The sequence below is a fragment of the Macrobrachium nipponense genome, chromosome 12 (assembly GCF_015104395.2).
Source record: "Macrobrachium nipponense isolate FS-2020 chromosome 12, ASM1510439v2, whole genome shotgun sequence".
Lineage (NCBI taxonomy): Eukaryota > Metazoa > Arthropoda > Malacostraca > Decapoda > Palaemonidae > Macrobrachium > Macrobrachium nipponense.
The window spans coordinates 16,159,889-16,179,433 of record NC_087205.1 but is presented as its reverse complement, the minus strand read 5'-3'; the positions used below and the strand labels follow the sequence as shown (position 1 = coordinate 16,179,433).

The following is a 19,545-nucleotide window of genomic DNA, read 5'->3' as shown; positions in this document are numbered from 1 at the left end:
TAAAATAGACATTGCTTTAAAGGCTAGATAAACAAAAACTGAAAAACTATGCGTAGATAGATTGAATTTAGAAAGGCATAACGCAAAAAAAAGTTTGAAAAATATAATAGTTGTATAGAATTACATAGAAAATATATTATTAGATACTACAAACGGCAAAATATATAGAAAACGAAAAATGTAGTCATGAAAACTGGACAAATAATAGGGAAATTATAAACGCTACTGAAAAGGGTCCAGTGATAAAAGAAACGAGTTAAGACACCCCCCCGCAAAAAAAAAAAAAAAAAAAAAAGAGCACAGGGGATTCAAGGAAAGAAAGAACTAGTCTTAAGTAAACAGAAAAATACGGCGCTGGCCAGTTCAGATTTGAAAAGGGAAACTCAAGGAAGTGACTAATGCCGTGTTAAGTCCAGATAATCTGGGTGTGCTGTCATAAAGGCTCTGCTGAGGAATTTTTACGCTGCTCCAAATGTCAGCCCTGGACATTCGAGAGCTTTCCTTCGTGTGACTCTCTCTCTCTCTCTCTCTCTCTCTCTCTCTCTCTCGTTCGTCTGTGTATTGTGCGCCCTCATGTCGCGTATGGATGCGGGTTTTAATTGGGTTAAATTTTACGATTTAGAATAATGATGGACATATATAATAGTAGTAGTAGTAGGGGTTATCATTCTTTTTCGTATTATTATTATTATTATTATTATTATTATTATTATTATTATTATTATTATTATTGTCTCTGTGGGTTTGACATACATTCACCTGGATATTAGGGATACAGGAGATACGTGATAGCGAGACGAAATTTCTCTCCACAACCAAATATTTAGAAAAAAAAAAAAACATTATTCTTAGTTCCAGCAAGTTCAGAATTTTTTTTATTGTCTGTAGTCGACTTCTATTGCACATCATGTTCTCGACATTTCCATCAGTCGAGTAGTTTTATTATCAATCACATTTTTAGAAGTAAAAAGGATAAAAAATAACATCCTGTTTTATAAACCTGGTGGACTTCCCCGTTGTGAAAAAGCTGAGAGTGGATTTATCATAATTCTAGAGTAATTTTAAAGTATTTTTTTGTTAATGTTACCTTTATATATGTGTGTGTATATATACTAGAAACTCACACACACACACAGGGTACACACACAACACACACACACTTATATATATATAGAAACACACACACACACACACACACACACACACACACACATATATATATATATATATATATATATATATATATATATAGATACATATATATATATATATATATATATATATATATATATATATATACGTATATATTTACATATATATATGGCACAGAGGTTGGATATCGATTCTAATTACAAATACCTGAGTTCGACAGTGCTTTGTCAGGTCGGAATCGGTATCAACTTATTACCTCGCGACGTTGGCCGTGTCGATAACATCACTGAAGTCGTGATTTCTCCTCTATCCGCGGTTCGAATCCACGAGAAGACAAAACTATTATCAACTAAAAAATTCCCCTTCGGTTAACATATATGAAAATATATTAATTCCGAAGTAGGGCGAATTGGATATTCAAGGACATTTGTAGCTTAATGCGTGTATATGAATCACGGTGATGTGATGAAAATTCATATATATATATATATATATATATATATATATATATATATATATATATATATATATATATATATATATATATATATATATATATTTATGGCAGTTATGCATTTCCAATATATAATCACTCCTTTATCCTTGATTATCCTTGATTGTAAATTTGTCTGAGGAGACTGAGGTAAAACGTAAAAAAGAAATATTTAATATCCAGAATCCAGACAAGTCAAAATTCCTCTGGTGTCCCATGACTCATTTAGTTCTTATTACAACAGGCAGTACGAGCTGCACTGTGCCTGCTATGCCAGTCTTTGTTATAAAGAAATGTTTTAAAAAAATAATTGGAGGTGGTGTCATTTTTCCGTTAAAAATGACAATTTAACAAAACATAGCCACGTCCACGCGGCTTTTAACTTTTGAATGTCGGATATATATGTATATATATATTATATATATATATATATATATATATATATATATATATATAATATATATTATATATATGCATACTTATACAGTGAAGTTGTGTAAATATGTTGAGACTAGTATATATACTATATACTATATACATATTTATATATATATATATATATATATATATATATATATATATATATATATATATATGTGTGTGTGTGTGTGTGTGTGTGTGTGTGTGTGTGTGTGTGTGTGTGTGTGTGTGTACACTTCACCTCGTTGCTCTTTGTGCAGTGTATTACGTTTTTTTGCTTAATTTTATTTATAAAGAAACAATTTCACGCTTTATTTTATTTTATTATTTCCTAGCTGTCGTCAGAAGTCGAAAAGCCCATCAGAGCTGTCCTTTTCCGTGAGATTTTTTTTTCACGGATTTTTTGCTTATCTTAATTTTAATGCTGCGAAAAGTCGTTAACTATGGTCTGTTTTCTCGTTTGTTCCTGCCTCGAGTTTTGCCTTATTCATGAAGTCTTGTCATGTGGTCTTTTCATTACTTGTCTTCGTATATTATGCTCGATTCCATTGTATTTGCCATTGCTTTAATTAAGTTTTAATATCAATAAACAGTGAGTTGTAACATTTGTAGTCGTATTTTCTTGCAATTTTTTTTCTCGTGTCTTTTCCCTTCCCCATTTTTCAGCAAGCCTTATCTGTGCCATATGATGGTTCTGCTGTTGTAGTACTGTAGCATAAAAACACCCTTTTTTTTTCCCGCTCACTGATGTGACAGGGAATCTTGTAACGCCTAGATAAGGAAAAGAGCTTGAAACCTACGACATCCTCATGTGTTTACAGACTGCTGCTTTGTTCTCTACAGCGCGACGGTCATTTTTTTAGCAGAGGTCATATGGGACGCTTTGTCTAGGGACCGTTTCCATCTGTAGGGAACGCCACTGAACAGGATGATCGCCAGCCGCCGAGATGTTTTTGCAAGTGCGCGCGGGACCTCGTCCAAGTGGCTTTCCCAGCTGCTGGTGGCAATTACCCTCAGATAAAAGACCGGAGACCAAGGAGATACTGCACCAGAAATGTCGCTTTTCCTCGCTCTTTTCCAATGCCATGACAAAGGACAGTGCGTACATTCTTTAACAGATGTTTAGTTTTGGGTAGGCGTATGTTAATAAAGGATTTCACAAGGATTACTAGAAAAGAATTTTATGACGTAGAAGGCTTAGTCACAGCCCAACGACTTTTTTTTTTAATCCTTATATCTTAAAGGTATGCGCTCTATCTCCCTACCTCCTTTATAATTAATTACCAGAATCATTCGCTGTGACGCAATTGAAGCTGCTATCATGAGAAATAATGACGGAGCGCTGTGCGTCGGTTGGTCCGTCTTGGAATACTGCAGATCAAGACTAAGATTAGGCCTACGCATTGTTAATCTTGCGCAGAACATTACCGTCCGTTGAGTTGAAAGCTGATTTTCTCTTCTGAAGTAAGTTTCGTCGTGGAGATGGTGCAAATTGCGCTGTGTTAGCTAGCATTTCTCCTCCGTAGCTAGACCCTATTATAGTTGCCTTCATTTTTCGCAAGCGCTTGAGAGGAACGAAGATAGTTATGTGGGAAATAATCGTATGCTTTATCTCCTCACATTAGAATAAAAAAATTCTTTATATATTATATATATAATATATATTATATATATATATATATATATATATATATATATATATATTATATATATATATATATTTAAATATATGCTTAGATGCACATGACTTCATTAAATAAGCGAATACCACAGGAAAATGAATGTCAGAAATCCAAGCGCTTTCGTCTTTACTAAGACATTGTCAAGGAACGAATGAAATACAATTGGAGAGAAAGTTATCAGGTAAACAACAAGATCAAGAATACCAGATGGTTAATTGTCAAAACGGTAAAAATTAAAGAGATAATCCAGGATTATCGGATGTCACACGGTCACAAACTTTAACAGATTTACCCTACAGAAACTACAAAGTATCCGTATAGTACAAAACATGTAACAACTGCATATATTAATTTGGTTGCTTATATATAACCATGGAAAAGAGCCAGAAAAACATTTTATTTTTTTTTAACTAATGACAAACTTGAATTTAGTAAGCATAACATTCTAAAATTACCTTATGATGAAAGATTTTTAGAAATTCCTAGAATTTTAAAGCTTTTTAACATAAATGTTGTTTCCAGTAATATTAATGTCAAGAGTTAGTAATGAAAAATTCTCCTAAAGATCTTCCAGGCTGCATATATGAAATTCCTTGCAAAAAGTGTTATGAAGTCTGTTACGGACAAACCGATAAATCGCTTTCACAACGTCTCAAACAGCACCAATATTCTGTGAGAACTAGGCAAATATCGGATGCATTATTCGCACATATGAGAGATTTAGATCATCCTATTAACTGGAGTCAAGCAAGAGCCTTAATCCCATGTAATGACACAGTTAAAAGGAATATCACTGAATCTTGTTTCATCAAGTCAAATAATGGAAATGTTCTAAATTTAAGTCTTGGTTTATTTAAACTTGATGCATTCATAATGAAAAAAGTTGTAGATAAATGTAAGTAACAAAATTAATATATTAAGTTTTTACATGTTTTGGACTATACGGATACTTTGTGGTTTCTGTTAGGGCCAAATCTATGTTTAAGTTTGTGACCGTGTGATATCCGATAATCACGGATTATCTCTTTAATTTTTACCCTTTTGACAATTAACCATCTGGTATTCTTGATCTTGTTTACCTGATAACTTTCTCTCCAATTGTATTTCATTCGTTCCTTGACAATGTCTTAGTAAAGACGAAAGCGCTTGGATTTCTGACTATCAATTTCCTTAAGATATATAATAATATAATATATAATATATTTCCTTAATATATATATATATATATATATATATATATATATATATATATATATATATATATATATATATATATAATGTTTTATGTCTGTCTGTCTGTGCGTCACAGAACCCATGGTTACCATCGTCATCATCTCAGCATTCTTTTTCTTCTTTCTATCACAGGCTTTTTTTTTTTTTTTTTAAAGGCGCAACTTCCTTAAAACGATATCAAATAAAATCATATTCAAGTGCCATTATAAAGCAATCACATGATTACGAGAACGTGCTTTGATTTTCCAAAATGCATTCTCTCGGGATCTCGTTACTTATCAAAGCCACGTGTGGCAGGCCCTTATTAGGCCTGTTGTAACTTTCATTAACGATGTCATTCTTTTCTAAGTTAGGATCTTGGTCCTGCAGTTGGACCCCCGTCTTTTATCGGTACTTAGTATCGGCCTGTGTGTATGGCGTAGTTTGCAGGCCTCTCAGTTGCATATACAGGTTAATGATAACATTTGGAAATGGTTTTGGTACTTTTACTTTCTATTATAAACCTCAAAATTCTTAGAGAGGCGGAATTATGTACTTGCTGGACTAAATTGGGGTCGTATTATACAGCTAAGGAACGCTCAAGAGGAAATTATTTTAGAATACTAGAAACTGAAGATATTGTCCAATTCTCTCGTCTGAGACAGGGCAAAACATTGTAGTGACTTGGAGGGGTCTGCTGCTGGTCCTAGACCCTAAAAATTGAGTGAGCTAGTGAATCATGCAAGTTTATGAGGCTGCTTTGTTTTTATTTGTTTTTCTTTAAGTAACGGAACCAAGCTTGGCCGTCGACGACATCAAGTTTGGTCACAACAGGAATGTAGTTGATTGATGGACTTTCTCTTGTCATACGATGACATTAGCGCCTCCTAGAAAAAGAGGTAATCTGATTTATCAGGAGGAGCAGGGGAAGAAAGAAGACACTTCCTGGAAGTGGATGTCATGAGGACAGATGATCAGATCAAACTGTCTAACCACGGTGTTCACAACCTCCACAAAATATTCTCTCACACTCTTACTTTACTGACTTTTATGTGGCCCAGTATTACGCGTGTTTCTTGGCTTTTATGTGGCCCAGTATTACGCGTGTTTCTTGGCTTTTATGTGGCCCAGTATTACGCGTGTTTCTTGCTAATTAAAATATGCCTTTAGAGTGAGAATTCTAGCTTGCACATATAAAAATTTACCGATTGTTAAAAGTTACTCCGAGGAGGATAAGATTGAACGCACTGGCGCAGTTGGTGGCGCTGAGCAATTTTGAGCCTACGTTTTGCTTTAAAGAATCGGACTCCGCCGCAGCTGGTCGCTGTGTAAAGTCGTGTAATATTTATTTATTATTATTTAAATGTATAAATGTGTATTATTTTCTTTGTCTTTTAAGTAAACTTTTCGACTTATTCAGCTAGGAGATATGCACGTTATTGATAATAACATATATAGTTTGCTTTCAAGTTAAATCGATTAGATTGGGTCTGGAAAAAACGATTAACATCAACGTCCAGTCTCGGTTTTGAACAAATCATAGTCCACCTCATAGTCACACCAGTGACGTGATTAGTAAACTACCCACGAGCCACGTCGATGATGAAGTGGTCAGTTGCATTGCCAAACGTATGAGACATTTTGAGCAGTTGTCAAGCGTATAATTATTAGGAGTTTTCTAGGTTCCTAAAGAATATATACAATAATTGCCACCTTACGTTGAATAATTGATGATAACTTTATATTGAGTTATAGTTTATACTTGAATTAATTGATTATTAACTGCAAATTCTCAAATAGTACTAAGACCGCGGTAAAATCCAAGATAGAGGTGGGGGTTTTCCCTTAGCGGTCTGATGATGGGAAGTTCGTTCGTACGTTGGTTGTACTTGGGATCTTTCTCCCACCAATGTGATGTGTAGTCTGTGCTGTAGTAACCAGTTAGTACTCAGTCAGTTGTGTGACTTCGGTGAAGTGAAAGTGTGTGACTCGTAAGCTCTTGGTTGGCATTTAGAGCTGGTGCTTGTTCTCAAGGAGGTTCATTTGAATTAAACGCGTGAGAATTTCAAAGTGAATGGATCTGAGAGAACTTGGTGATTTGTTACACATCAATAATACCTACGCATATCTTCGATTAATGTAAACATAAGCAAACTTTACATATACATGAAAACGGCGACAATTAGTGTACTACAAGTGATATTGCCTCTGCAAATATTATGTAGTAAGTTTCATGCATTGCAGTCATGTATACATGTGACGCGTCGGATTTGCAACAAAGACCCTGTGATTATCCAGACACTGAGAAGGGAATAAAAACTTGGAAAATAAGGTAAAGGTAAAAAATAATAAGTGCCGATAATAGAGTTTTGGAGATGTTCAAGCAAAACTAAGGCCTAGCAATTAAATTAACCTATCCAAGGAAACCTAACAATGCCCTATTGAATTAACCAGATTTACTGTATCCTTTCCAAATAACCACATATTCCTCAAGTAACTCGAACTTAGCCGTTTAGTCCAACCTCGCCGAACTTAATCATAGCCGTTTTTATAGAAGCCCCCAAGATATATGCCTAAGGGATGCTGGTGGCAAACCCATATACGCTTTTCCATCGTAACTGTTTTCATTAATGTGTTATTGGTTTTTTTTTATCGTGAATGCCCCCCCCCCCCTTTTTTTTTCAACAATTTTTTTTTTCCAATTCACTGAATAGCCCAGGTGCCATGTATTGAAGAGCCATCTATTGCCAGTATTTTTGTTACACATTGGTCCCGTTGTCATATATGGTTATCATTGCTGGTAGTGTGCATTATTTTTACTGGTATGTTGTAAAACTGTCAGACCTTTCCCCGAAATCAGCTCTTATCTTTTTTTTTATAATTGTTTTGGATATACTGAAAGAAGGCTTATTATTTTTTTTTACTTATAACAATGTTAGAAAACAGTCTCTCTCTCTCTCTCTCTCTCTCTCTTCTCTCTCTCTCTCTGGCGCACACTTTTGAAGATAGGATAGGGAAATTATATTAGATTTATCACCTTTTGCACTTATATTTGTATGCATGAACAATTTCTTCTTAGGTCGTAAAACATATCTCTCTCTCTCTCTCTCTCTCTCTCTCTCTCTCTCTCTCTCTCTCTCTCTCACACACACACACACACACACTTTTGAAGATAGGATAGGGAAAGTACATTATATCACCTTTTGTACTTATTATATATGTATGCATGAACAATTTCTTCTTAGGTCATAAAACAGACATTTCTACTCTCTCTCTCTCTCTCTCTCTCTGCCCTTGCATTGTATTTGCGTCCCACACAAGAGTCTTATCAGGGACGCCATTAAGGTTCGTTGGATTCCTTGTCCCGTTTCCCCTCGGTTCCCTGCAGCAGGAGTCTCGTCCAGCCTCGTCCCTCATTGAGATCATATTACGGCCGATTCCCCTCTTTGAGAGGTTTAATTTATTGGTGTAACCTTGGGCAATGGATGGTAGTTTATCGGTGTAACCTTAGATGCAGCCGGTCATTTGTTGATGCAGCCTTGGTAATTTGAATTTTATTTGTTGATCTGGGTTGCCAGTAAACTAAAGACGGAGTCTCAGCGTTATATCAACAAAATTATCTCATACATCTAAGGTTACACTGATAAACGTCATTCATTCTTATTTGTCATTCAAGGTTTTCTATGTAAAAACTTAAATTGTGAAAGCATATATTTCTAATACCTTAGATGAATAATAATGACCCATTGGAATAATATTGAGTATATTAGATGATCCTTTTTTTTTGTATAGCCGTGTGTGTTAGATAGTAATGTATGTCTTGTCTTAAATACTATTTTTCATTTATTGGTAAAACTTCTAGTATGAAAATTTACTGGAATAAACATAATATTGAACATTATCTCGGAAAAGTAGTTTTTAGATACATAGTAGCAGTTTGAATGTCTGTGAGTCGATCATTGATGGTAATTTATCTTTTAATATAAATTTGACATCTGGGATACAAATTTTTATTAACTTTGATACGAGACGATAATTTCAATGTAGGACATTATTTTGTAGGTGTAGTGAACTATTGGTTATTGAAGTTAAGCTTTTTTTTTTTTAAATATGTGTATACATAGATAATTATAGAAATCGATGTTGGTACGTCTTGAAGTCATTCAACGGATGAAAAAAAAAGTGGATTTAAATTTTGCTCAGTGACCTACGTAAGAAGTTTGTCATGAGATTAACTGATTATTGGCAGTCTAGAATCTTAATGAGCAGAACCATTAAGAGACTATATATGTAAATAGCTTTCTGGATGAATAATTGATCAAGTGAGCCTTTGTTTTTTTAATTTAGTGAATGTTAGAATGCGATGAATGAAAGCCAACTTGCTCTCTCTCTCTCTCTCTCTCTCTCTCTCTCTCTCTCTCTCTCTCTCTCTCTCTCTCTCTCTCTCTCTCTCTCTGACACTATTAATATAGAAATTAGAGAAAGTCTTCAGGTGACATGCAAGTGATGCACTTTTTCATTCTTCTCTGGAGAATCCGTTTCCAGGGACTGCTGCGAACAGGAGATAAGAAGGCGCATGCGCAGAGGTCCAGACAATTTTCCATGAGAAAGGCGGCCATATATTCCTTTCATTGGGTCTGTTTTTCAATGAATGCTGCTACAGGAATGTGATGATTTTTCACGAATGTGACTCTTCATTGGTCAGTCTTGAATCTCTTTTAGTCATTGTCATTAATTAACGTTAGTAAGTTTTCTTGAACTGTGTACTTGGATTTTTTTTTTCATATACCAAATGTTACCAGTTGCTTAGAATTTGTCATGTAAAAGTCTGCGGTTTTTTCAGCCATCTTTTCGACTGTTACTGCGCAGTCAGAAATATTCTAATAATGCTGAGAAGTTAAGTACTATGTATATCTTAGTTTTAACCAGACTACTGATCTGATTAGCAGATCTCCTAGGGCTGGCCCGAAGGATTAGATATATATTTTTTTTACGTGGCTAGTAACCAATCGGTTTCTTAGCAACGGGACCTACAGCTTATTGTGGGATCCGATCCACATTATATCGAGAAGCGAATTTTTAATCACCAGAAATAAATTCCTATGATTCCTCACAGCGGCCGCGGGAAGCGAACTCGGGCTACCAGATTGATAGTCGAGCACGGAACCCAATCGTCCAGTGAGGAACTGATAATGATAATAATAGTAATGATGACTGACATATTCAAGCTCAGGCCAATATGAAAATACGAAATGGAATTCAATAAAGATGACAGGGCTTTAAAATAAAGGGTTGCACAGACGCGTCCGGCCATGCATAAATTAAGTAGAGAAAACGTAAATTGCATCTTTGAACATCATCAAAACCCATTAATACAGGCTGTTATTTATTTATTTGTTTGTTTATTTATTTATTTATTGCCAAGTAGGTTTCAGAGAAAATTATTGAAAATGCTTCTGTTGATATTCATTATTTCCTATAATTGAATACATGTCAGATAGTCACATTCTGTTGCCTAATTGCAGGTGGGAGAGCAGCAGCCGGGAATGATCAAGGGTCTGGCAGTTAGCTGTGATGTTAGTTGACCTCTCGTGACCTATCACCAATGGCCGCCTGGAAGTGCCTGCCCGCCCTCCTATTGTTGGTATGGGTGGCGGGCGGGATCAGCAGTACCACCACCACCACCACCACGACTTGCGGTAATTGTGAGGAAAACGGGAATTACATCATTTGCCGTCATTCTACGAGCGGAGACGTATACGAGGTGGAGGTCCTGATGGAGACGGCGCTCCTCCTCCAGTGCAAACCATCGACGACAAACCTCAACTTGCCCTTCATGGAGGGCTGCAGCTTCCCCTCCGTCGAGCAGATCAAGGTTTACGGATGCCCCTTGCCCAACGTGTCCTTTGGGGAGCTGTTCTTCCAGATGGGAGTGTACCCGGAGAACGTCACCACGTTTGGCTTCTACGACCGCAACGAACGAGATCGCCCGCTGGAGGGCTGGCACTTGGATGGACTCGAGGGCTTGCTCACCCTCGAGTTTGTGAACAATGACTTCCTTGGCTTGCCAGTGGACCTGTTCACTCCCACTCCGAGTCTGAGAAACATTAAGGTGGTCTCGGACAGTTTCAGCTCATTGCCAGAGTCGATATTCTTGAATTTGCCAGACCTAGAAACCTTGAACTTCGAAAGAAACAGGCTGGAGACTTTACCACCTGGGCTTTTTACCAATTTGACAGCTTTAACGAATATTACTTTCGCTCATAACTACATCACTTCGGTTGACCCCGATCTCTTTAGTGATAAAGTTCATTTGGAGAGCTTAGATCTAAGTCATAATCAAATAGCTTCGTTGGGGAGAAGTATTTTCGAAGATCTAGGCGCTCTCAGAAACTTGTCAATGCAAGGGAATCTCTTGGAGAGCTTACCCGGTGGGGTCTTTTCTAAACTGTTGTCTCTGGAAGTTCTCGACCTCAGTTTCAATGTTCTGAAACAGTTGCCAGAGAAAACCTTTGACAGGCTGATCAATGTGCACACTATCGATTTTAGTAATAACAGCCTCGATGAATTACCTAGTGAAGCATTCAGTAAGTGTAATTTTTTGAAAAGGTTGTCGTTAAGACATAACAACCTCCGGAAACTTCAAGCCGAAATGTTTCCCACTCAGCAGTCCTTAACCTACCTGGATTTGGGTCATAATAATATCTCCTTTGCGGCCAATTCAGCCAAGATTCTCCAGGAAGGGCCAGTCCCATTCGAGCGCAATTTTCCTCTCAATGATCAAGTCAAACTGGAAGAACTCCTAATGAATGACAACAATATTGACGCCGTACCATTTGCTTTAAATACTGCATTTGCGGCTCTAAAGAAGCTTGATCTATCTGGAAATGAAATTACATATTTGTCCTACCACGCTCTGATCTTCCTCCAAGATACTGTAATACTGAATCTAAAGAATAACAATATCAACTATATTGATTTTCATGAGATTTATGATCTCCTGAATGAGAAAGAAGTGAAACTGTACCTTGAAGGAAATAACTTGTTCTGCGATTGTAGAATGTACATATTCACTAGGATTGTTCAGGGACAACCTATAACCAAGATGAAAATCATGGACATTGAGTTGCAGGACGTAGATAAAGTTACGTGTCGTAATCATGACGGTGACCAACAACTCCTGTCACAAGTAGATTCGAAGCAGCTTTATTGCGTTGTACCGGATGAGCAGTGCATCAGAAATTGCTCTTGCTTGTGGCGTACACACGACTCTATGGTCATTATTGACTGTTCCTTCTTAGGACTTCACGAGCTCCCTGACCTGAGTATACTTCCAAAGTCCCGTGCTAAAATATCAGTTACTTTGGATTTGAAGAACAATAGTTTATACACTCTGAAAGGGCTGAAGGATCCCCAGTTCGCTAATGTAGTGAACCTCACGGTATCCAACAACAAAATATCATTCATCAATGAATCTGATATCCCAACCACTCTGAAGATTCTAGATGTCAGAGGAAATGAGCTAACAAATATTCCAAAACCGGTGCTAGATCTTCTGAATGCCACAGATATGATCCTCAGTTTTAGTGGAAATCCTTGGGACTGTGACTGTGACTTCATCAAATTCCTGAATTTCTTGCAGACTCCTTCGCGGAAAGTAAGTTGAGAGAGATTGACATCACAGTCTAAATTAACTTTTTTCATAGTTTTATGAATATTTAGGCAAAAAAGTGGCCTTAATGTCTTTTTACATTCAGATTGTTTTTGTAATGGTGTTTACATGATGTCCATACACTTTTTTTAAATGTTGATGATTTTGTTCATAGGATTTCTCATTTCTTAAGAAAACTAACAGCCTTTCTGCAACAGTATAAGACCTGTTTCTAAATCCCCTTTATTTTATCACAGGTCACAGACTTTGATGAAATCACTTGTGCACGAGGCAATGTGTATCTACACGACTTGACAGAATATTCACTTTGCCCTTACTTCATGCAGCCAATGGTCATTGTTACTCTTGTTGCAATTGGTGCATTTCTGTTATTCTTTGCAGTTTTTGGTGAGTTGCTATTAACCAAGTGTTACACGTGATTATTCAGTAAAAATATTGTCGGACATACCACCTTGGGGACCTTGCAGCATGGAAACTATATGTGCCGGGGAATTTTCTCACTAATTTTATTTCCACAGGTACTGTTAGCTTCTACAAGTACAAACAAGGTATTAAGGTTTGGTTGTATGCACATCGGATGTGTCTGTGGGCCATCACAGAAGACGAAATGGATGCAGACAAGAAATTTGATGCTTTCATCAGTTATTCTCATAAGGTTTGTTATTCAAGCTATGTTGATGTTGGATGCAAGATGGAGGAGGATGTTAAAAGTAAACTGTGATTGCATGGGAGTAATGAGCACTGTTGAAACGAAATATTTCAAGTTTCTTTGTCGTGTAACCTTACATGGATGAGATAGAGATTGTAGCATTGCATTGCAGAAATGTAAATAGTTGTAAAAAACTCTGTATAGTTACCAACATTTATGTACTGTATTTTGTTTTGGTTAATTTTTCTGTAGGTCATTCACATGCCATAAAAAGATTGATCTAAACACAGCTAATTGAATGTTGGATTTTGTTTAAAAACCAGTTACCCCTTTAATTTACAATTGCAGGATGAAGAATTTGTCAACACAGTTTTGGTCCCTGGACTTGAAAATGGGGATCCAAAGTACCGAATATGCCTTCACTATAGAGACTGGGTACCTGGAGAGTACATTCAAAATCAGATTCTTCAGAGTGTGGAAGCCAGTCGACGAACAATTGTTGTGCTCTCTTCCAACTTCATCGAGAGTGTGTGGGGCCAGTTGGAATTCAAGGCAGCACATTCTCAGGCTTTGCAAGATGGAACCAGCCGAATCATAGTTATTGTGTATGGGGAAGTAAGTACTGACCTCAGTATGATGAAGTAAATATTGTACCTCTGAAATGACCATATGCAAGATTTTGAATATGTAGTTTGAATTTGCAAGAAGTTAATTTTTTTGTTCAGTCCTAGCATGTACGTATTGTTTTTTCTTGTAGCAAGTCTTATGCCTCAGCTTGTAGAATTGAAATATTGCACTTATGCAACACTCAATGCTATATGAATTTGCCAAAAAATAGCTTTTTAATTGCCGGGAAATCATAGGTCAAAAAGTGAACTTATCATTAATGTTCATTCCCAGCATTTATTAATTTTTCTCTTTTAGATTCCCCCTGAAAGTGAGCTAGATGATAAACTGCAGTTGTACATCTCTACTAAGACTTATGTGAAATGGGGAGACGCCAAATTTTGGGAGAAGCTTCGTTATTTCATGCCTCATCCACCAAAAAAGCTGAACAATTGAGCGATGGAATAGTGCAGTTGGTATTCAGGACATGATAGGACTGCATAACTTGAAAATACCATGCTATGCAAAGTATATTGCGTGCTGTGCCATAAAATTGCACAGTCCTCAGTTTATTAAAGACCAAGAGTCTTATAACTCAAAACTTATGAAAAGTAAAGTCTCTTACTGCTCAAAACTTATTGAAAGTGGCATTAAATGTTTTCTTCAAAGTTAAAATGGTAAAACTTATCACAGTGAAGAAATATAAAAAAAAATTTAACAATTATCTCATTCAGAGATTCTCAATTGAGTGTTCATAATGAATTATGTCAAGTACTGTTTACATGAAAAAATGTATATAACAAGAAATTTCAAATTAAACTGTTCTATCGGTGGGAAGTGTGCTTTGAGCTGTATACAGTAGCTCTGAACATTCATGCTTCATTATCGAATAGCAACTGGTGCTTTTTAATGGTGGAAATTCGTAGTGGAGTGGAAATTTATAGTGGATTAAGAACTTTTTAAAAGTACAGCATATCTTATTTTGTGAACACTGCCTCATAACATTTGTTTAATTAAGCACATGTAAATACGACTTTTTATACTGTACATAATTATGTTGAAGCAGCTGTTCAGCTGGAGTAATGTATGTTTGAAGGTTGATAAATATGTTGGCAAATATTTTTGTCTTCATTACTACTGGAATATGTTTGTGTCATTGTTAAAGTTCGATGAAAAAATAGATCTAACAATGTCTCCCAGCAAGTTTATAAATACAGTTGTAGTACTGCAATTCGCTTGTTTTATGGGGTGTCTTGGTGCAGTATTTTATCACTTAGCATTTAGACAAACATTAGACAAATCTTGGCTGTGATTTAATTTTAAAATTTGGAAGCTGTGGGAAAGTTTTAAGAGTTTTGAAAGACTGTGTGGAGAGTTTCCATATACTCTTAGCTTTACAGTAATACTGTAGTTTCCGTATGATAAGAACAAGGAATGGAATGTAAACATTTCTTCAAACTTCATGGTGTATAAGTACAGTTTCTTTTTCAGGGAAGGTACCTTGCACAAAACTGAAGCATCAAATGTTAAATTATCTTGTTAACAAGTACAGTGTAATAAATTTCAACTGCAGCTTTTAGTAACAGTACTGTACAATATTTTTAAAAATTAAAGATTACCATAAAATTGCAATGCCTCATGCAATGGGAAAGGTTTGTAACAGTTGCCTACAATGTTTAAGAATAAAAAATCTATTTGTAGATATACTTTATGTTGCCTTTCAAGATCATTTATGTACAATGTTAGCCTAGCAGTAATTAAAGTCCAACCATTTTAATTCCATAGGGCTAGTTTTTATTCCAGTGGTGTATGACAATCAATATATTTAACTACAGTAGTACCTCGAGATAAGAAGGCTCAACTTACGAAAAACTCGAGATACGAAAGTCAATGCGAAAAATTTAACGGCTCTACATACGAAAAGTTTTCAAGATACAAAAGGTTTCTGAAAGTCCGAGATTCGCCCCGAACCACCGATAACAATTTTGAAACTCGCGCGCCGCCAACTTAGTAGACTCGCCACCATCCTCCTGCCCTCCCATTGGTTCCTGATGCTAGTCACCGCCATGAGATCCTTCTCTCCTATTGGACAACATCCCTCCCATCATGCATCTATGTACGTATACGTGGTGGCGTGCCTACCTCGTCCACTTCGTACCAGCATCGTCATCGTACACACACGGTATTCGTTCGGTCTAACGATTTTATTTAGTAATGTAAATTCGTTAGTGATTTCGTTGCAGTATACGTACTTTATCGTGTTGTGCGAAAACTTTATTGTACTTATACGTAAATTATGTACAAGATAACGTAGTCATGGGTCCCAAGAAAGTTGAAATTCATGGAAAGAAGCGAATGCTCTCTTTGGAGACAAAGATGGAGATCATCAAGAAGTATGAAGCTGGTATGCGATTGAGTGTGATCGCCAAGGAATACGGCCGAAATCCGTCAACAATAGGCACCATCCTTAAACAGAAGGATACCATCAAAGCAGCTACACCGTCCAAGGGCATCACTATTTTGTCCAGCAAGAGGACCCACGTGCAAGACGAGATGGAACGTCTGCTTCTTGTCTGGATAAAAGACAAAAATCTCTGGTGATACGGTAACGGAGACAGCAATCTCCCACAAAGCCAGCGCTATTTTCGGCGATTTGATTGCGCAGGCGGAAGGCGACGGAGGGGAAGGGACATCAACGCAAACCAGAGTTCAAGGCTTCGCATGGCTGGTTCGAGAAATTTCGTAAACGAACTGGCATCCATTCAGTGGTGCGGCATGGGGAGGCTGCCAGCTCGGACACGAAAGCGGCCGAAGCATTTAGACTTTCAACGAGATGACGACCAAGGAAGGCTACAGTTCTCAGCAAGTTTTCAAAAAGTTTTCAACTGTGATGAGACTGGCCTTTTTTGGGGGAAAAAATGCCTCGTCGGACGTACATCACGGAGGAAGAGAAGAAGCTACCCGGGCATAAGCCTATGAAAGACAGGCTTACGCTCGCACTTTGTTCGAACGCCAGTGGGGATTGCAAGGTGAAGCCCCTACTGGTGTATCATTCCGAGACTCCTCGAGCCTTCAAGGCCCACTAAGTGTTTAAGGAGAAGCTTCCAGTGATGTGGAGGGCTAATGCAAAAGCCTGGGTAACGAGGCTTTTGTTCACAGTGGGTAAATCTGTGTTTCGGCCCGACAGTGAAGAAATTTTTGGAAGAGAAGCGCCTCCCCCTGAAATGTCTGCTGGTGTTGGACAATGCCCCTCCCCACCCTCCTGGCCTCGAGGAAGATATCCTAGCAAGGTATTCCTTCGTCAAGATTCTTTTTCTTCCGCCCAACACCACCCCTCTCCTCCAGCCCATGGACCAGCAAGTGATAGCAAACTTTAAGCAGCTGTACACTTAACATCTTTTCAAGAGAGGTTTCAACATCACCGATACCACAAACTTCACCTTGCATCAATTTTGGAAGGAGCATTTCGACATAGTCATTTGCATCCGACTTATCAACCAAGCTTGGCAGGAGGTTTCGAGGCGAACCTTGAATTCCTCGTGGAGGAAACTCTGGCCTGATGCCATATCCGCCCGAGACTTCGAGGGATTCGACATGGGCGAAGCTGGTGCTGCAGTCAGAAACAGTTGACGATCCCAAAACCGTTTCCCAACCAGATCTTGACGAGATAGTTGCACTCGGCAAGTCCATGGGGCTGGTCGTCAACGAGGACGACATCAACGACCTTCTCGAGGAGCACCTAGAGGAGCTTATGACGGATGACCTGAAGGAGTTGGAGGCCATGCAACATAACGTCATTCAAGAGGAGTTCTCTAGCAGCGGCGAGGAAGAAGAGGAGGGCGACCCTATGACAACGGCAGAAATTAAGGATGTTCTAGCCGCTTTTCCTAAAGTGTAATAGTTAAACCCCCCCCCCGAAAAGGCTCACACAGGTCGTATGCTTGTGCAGTTCGATGACGTTTGCCCGAGTCATTTCAGGAACATTGTGAAAAGTAGGCAGAAACAATCTACCTTGGATCGTTATTTTTTAAAGAGGCCTTTAGCATTAGCAGGAGTAAGCAAAAAGGAAGAACCAAGTGATAAAAAACAAAGTTGAAAGCAAAACGGAAGAACCAAGTGATGAAAAACAAAGTTGAAAGCAAAAAGGAAGAACCAAGTGAAACAGTTGAAAGTGGTGATGAAGTTGAAATTCTGTAAAAAAAAAAAAAAAAAAAAAGGAAATTTTAATTTAGTTTTTTGTAAAGTTAAGTGTTACAGTTTGTTAATGTCACGTAAATATTAGTTTATGTATGTTTTCCTTACATTTTTTTGTGTTTTCGTAAAGTTAAGTATACATACGTATCTGCCGTTTGTCCTCCTCCTCCGCCGCCACTTTCGGAGATAGCCTCACTCGAAATGTAAGCTTCCACATTTTACATACCGTATTTCTTGTATACCATGTATACACTAATACACTTTATTTACAGGATAATTTGCATTTTGTTATTAAGTTAGGTATTGAATGGTCCAAATTGTTGTAGTATTTCATTGTTTATAGGTCAATTTAGCTATATTATGAAATTTACTGGGTTGTTTTTGGAGGGCTTGGAACGCATTAGCCATTTTACATGTAAAATGTGGTCCAAGATACAAAAACCTCATGATACGAAGGGCGCCTCTGAACGGATTAATTTCGTATCTCGAGGTACTAATTTAAAATGGGAATAGGAACACAAAGGTTCAATGGTTGTATTGCTCCTTAATTTTCTGGATTACTTTAACCATTGAATTTAGGCAAGAAGTTCTTATTGATTAATTTTGGTATTTTGGCTGATAACCACATACATCAGGATAATATAGTTAAGGGTACTTTGCCAGTTTGAGAATCATTATATTTTCTTTACAAACATTAGAGAGAAGTGTTTTTCTAAATGCATGGTACCTACAAAATGTTCAGATCCTTTATCACAATCCAAAACTTTTAAAACAAAATTGTGCAGTTTCCTGTTCTTACATCCACCCCCAACACTAGTGCCAACCACCAACCTTTCTGCATCCATCATTAAAACTACATTTAATGAAAATTTTTTATCAATCTGTCACGAGGTTTCTACAATATGAACTGTAATTATAATTTATGGTTCTTACATCGGCACTAACAGGTAATTGTTCTGGGTAACTTGTTGTTCAGCTTCATGAAAAGAATTTATGGTATTTTGTTAACCTGGATAAATTGACTATCAGCCTAATCCTGTAAAAGCTTTAAAAAAAATCTTGGCTGCCTTTCCTTTACAGATTACATAGTTGTCTACCATGTCCCATCGAATGTGACTAGCCCAATGCAGCAGTGGGTTAAGTTTTTTGGTGCTAAAATTTGCAGAAATGTAAAGTCAAGATCTGCCCGACATTTCAAGAAACTAGCGTCTAATTTTTCGTTGTAAAGTCAAAAGTACTTTTATGACAGACTGCACAATTTATTGCATCCATTTTGAGTAAGGGGTGTGTTCCATTATTTCATAAGTTTTGCAATTTATTTCCAAGTTCTGTACTTATTTCCAAGTTCTGCACAGATTTAAGATATTGGCTAATTGTTAACAAAAAATACTGCCAATATCTAAATGCACAAGAAAAATTTTAGTTTTTAAACTAAAGTCCAAAGAGCAGGTTATGGATACACAAC

At 37.1% G+C, this 19,545-nt stretch overlaps 1 protein-coding gene across 3 annotated transcripts in view; it reads left to right on the top strand.

Annotated features, from left to right (window-relative positions):
* Window positions 1-15,586, top strand: part of LOC135224364 (protein toll-like) — a 73,256-nt gene extending 57,670 nt beyond the window's left edge. Inside the window, exons 1-6 of one of the 3 annotated variants that reach the window (XM_064263308.1) lie at window positions 6,894-7,183; window positions 10,485-12,616; window positions 12,868-13,018; window positions 13,150-13,286; window positions 13,629-13,895; window positions 14,205-15,586. In XM_064263308.1, coding sequence (XP_064119378.1) covers window positions 10,565-12,616; window positions 12,868-13,018; window positions 13,150-13,286; window positions 13,629-13,895; window positions 14,205-14,342 — 2,745 coding nt within the window. In that variant the 5' untranslated portion in view covers window positions 6,894-7,183; window positions 10,485-10,564 and the 3' untranslated portion in view covers window positions 14,343-15,586. Of the gene's footprint in view, window positions 1-6,893; window positions 7,292-10,484; window positions 12,617-12,867; window positions 13,019-13,149; window positions 13,287-13,628; window positions 13,896-14,204 lie in introns of those variants that run through there. The other 2 variants (XM_064263307.1, XM_064263305.1) reach the window with 2 other exon arrangements.
* The last annotated feature ends 3,959 nt before the right edge of the window (window positions 15,587-19,545 follow it).